We start from the raw sequence: 5,574 nt of genomic DNA, 5'->3' as shown, positions 1-5,574 counted from the left end.
CTGGTTCAAAGTTTATTTACCATGTTATTCTGATTAGCTTTGACATATTATCACTAAGTGAATGTTCAAGTCTTCAAGACACCTTCATTTATGCATGAGTTTTTATATTCTAGTTAAGTTATTTTTTGATTTTGAAAATGGTGGGGGATTATTGAAATATTTTCAATATATATATATATTATTTTGTGTATTTGGAGTTTTAAAATGGAAGGTTTTAAAGAGCATTGAATGAAGAGAGTTTTACATTTGAAAGAGAGAAAGTGGAGCTGACATTTATAAGGCCCAACAAACTTTAAGCTATTAGAATTGCTTAGGTGTATACACACAAGTGAATACTCTAGTACAGTGCGAAGCACCGGACGCACACGCACACGCGCGCTCGTGGCAAGGGCTTGGCACCTTAATGGCGCACTTGGTATTTAGCATCGGAGCGATCTAATCATGATCATTTATTTTTAGACAGTCAAAATTGTTCGATCTAGTGGTTTGATCTAAACGGTAAGATACTTCTCAGGTAAATCCAGTGGTTGGATTTACTGGATTGTAAATAAAGTTAATTTTAGTAAATCCAGTGGTTGGATTTACTGGATTGTAAATAAAGTTAATTTTAGCTAAAATTAACTTTGATCAATGGTTGAGATTTAATCTCAACTACTATATGAACCCCTTCATCCTCTCCTCGGTATGATTTCTATCACTAGTCATACCCTTTTGTGTCATGTTGAGAAGGGAATAGCAAAGCAGTCGAGAAATCCATGCCCCCTTAGGTTATGCTCTATTGGTCAGAAATCGAAGAGGAGCAGCAAGGACAACATCAAAACAATAACAACGGCAATAATGTTGTGGAATGAGAATGACTCGCGATAACAATGGGAACCAATGTTGCCGGTGTCTCAACAAAATGGGAGTGTAGATGAACTTTCTTGTTGGAGAAAATGAGTCTCCAAAGGTCCAAGGAAGGTTGTGCTGAACCAAGCCGTTAAAAGAAGAGAGAAGAGAGAGAAACGTTGAGGGAGAGAGAGAAGAGAGAAAATAATGTGGAAATAATATTATATTCAATCTAGTCTACTGGAGCAAAAAAATGGCAAAAATAGCTAAATATAACTAATATTCTTATTTTAGATACACTGCTGGAGATACTCTAACACTTAAAACTCCTCTTTCCAGTTTATTTTGTTATGATTGTTGAACATTAACGTGCAAATTTTGTTTACCTAGAAACATACTTTTGAAATTTATTTTCAAATATTAGTATTACTAAAGATTTTCTAAACTGTTTTGAAAATTAAGTAAGAGAAAAATTGAAGGTACATGTACCACCAGTAACATGTACCTTAAATTGTGGGTTTGTGTGTGAGAGAGGGCGAGGGAGGCACGGTTGTGGATCGGAGTGCTGACCGTCGTCGGTGGGGCAACGGTTGGAGTGGTGGACCTGCGACCCACCCAGCTCCGATGAAGCTTTGTGACAACTGGGTTGGTTAGGCTTTTATTGGAATTTTTGGGATTGTGGATAATTGTGGGTGTTGATTTTTGGTTTCCTCTGGAAATTGATGGCTGATTGGGTGATAGTGATTTGTGTTGATCTAGGTTGTTCTTGTGTGTTTGTTTGGTTATGATAATTGTTGAATTTTGGGATTTTTGTTTGATTGGTGGTAATGACCTGATTGGGCTGGATGTAAAGAAAGATAACGAGAAGCTGCTTCAAAATGTACCATCACTATCAAGAGATTGTCAAATTTTTTTATTTTATTTTTTAAGGCTAAAAGCAATCTCATAGACATCTTTCAAAATCACTATTTCGGCCTTTAAGCAAATCTTCTTTAATATCTTTCAGAATCTAAAAAGTTCTTATGCCTGTCTTCTTTCACCTTTTTCATTATTTGAACGACTTGGATAATAATAATAAAAAAAAAATCCCCCAAGTCAGGAGAGATATCAAGAGATATCTAAAATCCACTTCTCTAGCAAATGAGGTTTAATATGCATTCACATTTGGTGCCCATTATATTCTAGCATGGGTTAACATACATACATGCTATACTCTTGGATTATTACTTTACCATACACTCTTTCACGTGACAGTAAAACTTATTTTTGAATTTATAATCGTTCTAAAATTTAATAATGATTTTAAGTATTATGCTAAAAAATGTATACCGAGGCGGAATCACATGATGGCATGCTTTCTTTAAAAATTTTTAAAAATACCCTTATTGTCTAGTTAATATAATATATTATATGGGCATATAAAGAGAATACATAGCATTATCCTATAATATAATATATTATATGCACATTGTCTAGTTAATGTGAATGCAATTAAATTTATTTTAACTTTTGAAGGTTGAATGGCCTAATAAAAAAACAGTCGATCACTAAAATCAAGTGAAATCATTTCAGCAAAAGCAACATGATTAGGACGACCCAAATATATAGTCTATGAACAATCAAGGTAGACCCATGTGATCAACACCATATATAAATATATATATATATATATATATCGAATTAGCGTACTAAACAAATGGTATAAAAAATTGTTATGATACCAGAAAAACAGATTACATCGTTCATGATACCTAGCCAGCTATGTGCGGGCATGCTTGTTTTATTCTTTGAATTGTAGAATCAAAATGATGATACTCACGCTCTGTATTGGAACGACAGAGTTTTCAGGCCTATTCTATATATATATCTGTGTGTGTGAATGGAAATCGCAGTCTGGTAAGCTTCCTTCAATTAATAGGTTATGTATAATAATAATAAGTAAATAAATAAATAAAGAATTAAAAAAGAAAAAGAAAAAAAGTAGTAGCTAGTAATCTTTAAATAATTGACCAAAATTTGAACAAATATAAATAAAATACGTGACATAATATAAATAGTATTAGTTAAAAAAATATGGTATGTAAGATGTTTTTTTTTTATGGAGTATGTAGGGTTAATCATATGTTTAAGATATTTTGAAATAAGAGTAAAGCTATACTATCGTCTTTTTTATTCTGAAAATTATCAAATTATCTTAAAATCCCAATGCATAGCATTTAATTACTTCTTTCAAATAATTGATAGATTCCTTGTTTTCCTTATTTGCTACGAAACGATATACTAATAACAACATGCGAGGCAAATAAGACGATCGAAGAAAAAAAAAAAAAACAAATCGTGATAAAACCAAACCAACAAGGCTACAATAATTTCCTTTTGGCATTTTTCAAGTGCTATGCTTGTGTGTATACATATCTCGGATGAGAGATGTTCGGTTTTCTACTTGTATTTATATTTTATCCATTTTTGTGTAAGAGATAAAATTCACCATTAAAGCTGCGCACTTCACATGTGATCCACAGATTTTATTTTACTTTTTTACATGCCCCCACACAAAAAAGGAGGAGGTTTTAATAACACCACACTGATTGAACTTTTCTACAGGTGATGTGATCCACAGATTTAACGGACAAAAAAGACAAAAATGTGAAGAAAAATAATATCAAACACATTTTATGTTGGAATAAATACTTGAGCAAGATCACATTAATGTCATCATGTAGATCAAGAACATATCTTAGTTCCCAAAGCACCAAATTATAAGGAAAAAAAAAAGTGAAGAAAACTGGCTAAAATAAAAGGCAAATATAGTTTCTTAACTGGAATAAAAAGCTGAAAACACACAATTCCATCGGGCAAGGAGGTCATGACTAGATGACACCCGACCAAACGGAAGAGAATGCTTATTTACGCTTTCACAACACAAATACACAAACCGTACCCCTACACCTACAACAACTACTACGGCTTTTATTCATGATGATTACTCCTCCTCCTGCATGCATGTGGCCGGCCGTACGTACGTGGTTGCGCGCGCAGCAGCTAACAAAGCCTGGTGCAGAAACACCGGCGACGGAGTCCTTTGCAATCTCCGCCGGAGAAACCTTCATTCCTGCACACCAAAGCACAGTTGTGGTCACCCAAGCATGGCCCGTGGAACTTGTGGCTCTGTGACTCGCAAACTCTTCCCTCTGCTGGCTTCACCATTTCTTCTGCATATATCATACCAATAAACAAAAAATAAGCAAAGAAAACCAAATGGACCCAAAACAAAATGAAAAGAAAAGAATCAAGAGAGAGGCTTACGAGAAGCCAAGACAACGAGCAGCAAAAAGAGAAGCCCAAGCGATTTGCTGGCCATGATTATTTTCTTCTACTGAAATAAAGTAGAGATTGAAGGAGATGAGATGTGCCAGGAAGCGGAGGAGAGAGATGATATATATAGAGGAGCTGGGAATGACACGTACCATTCATCGTGTCAGTGCGCCAGATTAAAAGTAAGGTGACGGTGAGGATAGTAACAAAACCAGCTCTGTAAACTGAGTAAGCATCTTCACGTACAACGAGGCATGGCTTTTTTTCGTCGGTATGTAAGGACAAAATCAAATAAAGTTTACGCGCTACTATTGGCTCTCTCTCTCTCTCTGTACGCGCCGCAGCAGCCGTTGCTTTTATCGCTTTAAATAGGATTAAATTAGTAGATATCCTTCGTTACAGTGTTTTAGCTTTTTAGGCGGAGCCTTCTGGTTGGTTCATCGGATATTTTAGATTTTAATTTGAACCTCTCAAATTCAGAGATTCTCAAGGAATATCAAACAAATAATGTAATACTTATACTCAAATTTCATCCAGATTATATTATTGAGACACTTATTTAAATAAAACAAGTTTCATAATTTTATTAATTTTGATATTTTAAGCTATCATAATCTGTTAAGCTAGTTGATGAAATTTGGCTAATTTTTTTTTGGTAATTACCTTTTCCTCTCATTAAGTACAACACATTGTCAATTTGTCCCATAAACTAACAATCCTACTGCTGACCCCATTAAACTACTATTTTGTGTCCAAAACTCTCATTTCGTTAGTCAAAGGCGTTAAACTTAGACAGTCAAAGTGACAATTCGTTGTAGTTTATAAGGCAAAGTAACAATGAGTTATAGTTCAAGGGAACAAAGTGATAATGCGTAGGGAGTCGTCAGGGCCGGCTCAATGTATTTAGGGGCCTTAGGCGAAATTTTGAAATTGGACCTTATTTTTTAAAATATTTAAATATTAATTAAATAATATTTATTTTAATAATATTATTATATTTTAATAATATTATTATTATTTTCATTCTTATTGTTATTTCATAACTTCTAAGTTTAACTTTTAATTAATTACCCAAAAAAATTGATGTGGCATTTTTTTTTTTGGGATTAATTGGTCTTATTTTGCAAGTGCTTATTATATTGAGGCCTTATTTTAGAGACCTTAAATTTTTATGAGAAAAAATTTTAAGCCTTATTTAAAAAAATAAAATAAAATTAGGCCTTAAGTTAAAATAAAATTAAAATTTTTTTAGGCCTTATTAAAAAATTTTTTGGGCCTGACCAATTAGGGGCCTTAGGTGACTGCCTCAGTGGCCTAGCCATTGAGCCGGCCCTGGGAGCCGTACAGAAAAGGCCTAGACGGTGGAAACTACAGGCAGTCTCTCAAGTCCGACTGAACCATAGCTTGACCTAACCCCACCAAGACATCAAT

The 5,574-nt window shown here is 33.9% G+C and overlaps 1 protein-coding gene across 1 annotated transcript; it reads right to left on the bottom strand.

Moving 5' to 3' along the window:
- Nucleotides 1–3,618: 3,618 nt before the first annotated feature.
- LOC132166515 (defensin-like protein 1) lies at nt 3,619–4,249 on the bottom strand. The gene is made up of 2 exons (XM_059577343.1): nt 4,135–4,249; nt 3,619–4,040 (listed from the first exon to the last, which is right to left on the bottom strand). The coding sequence occupies exons 1-2, from the start codon at nt 4,187–4,189 to the stop codon at nt 3,871–3,873; spliced, it is 225 nt and encodes a 74-aa protein (XP_059433326.1). The 5' UTR covers nt 4,190–4,249; the 3' UTR covers nt 3,619–3,870.
- Nucleotides 4,250–5,574: the final 1,325 nt, after the last annotated feature.

This window comes from Corylus avellana, chromosome ca11, assembly GCF_901000735.1.
Source record: "Corylus avellana chromosome ca11, CavTom2PMs-1.0".
Taxonomy (NCBI): Eukaryota; Viridiplantae; Streptophyta; class Magnoliopsida; order Fagales; family Betulaceae; genus Corylus; species Corylus avellana.
Note: the sequence above shows the minus strand (reverse complement) of the source record. Positions and strands in the feature narration are given on the sequence as shown.

What these genes read in the sequence shown, in the direction of transcription:
- LOC132166515 (XM_059577343.1), bottom strand. Translation starts at nt 4,189, where the DNA reads ATGGCCAGCAAATCGCTTGGGCTTCTCTTTTTGCTGCTCGTTGTCTTG. An exon ending in GCTCGTTGTCTTGGCTTCTC is followed by an intron (nt 4,041 to 4,134) that starts GTAAGCCTCTCT and finishes TGATATATGCAG; the next exon opens with AAGAAATGGTGAAGCCAGCA.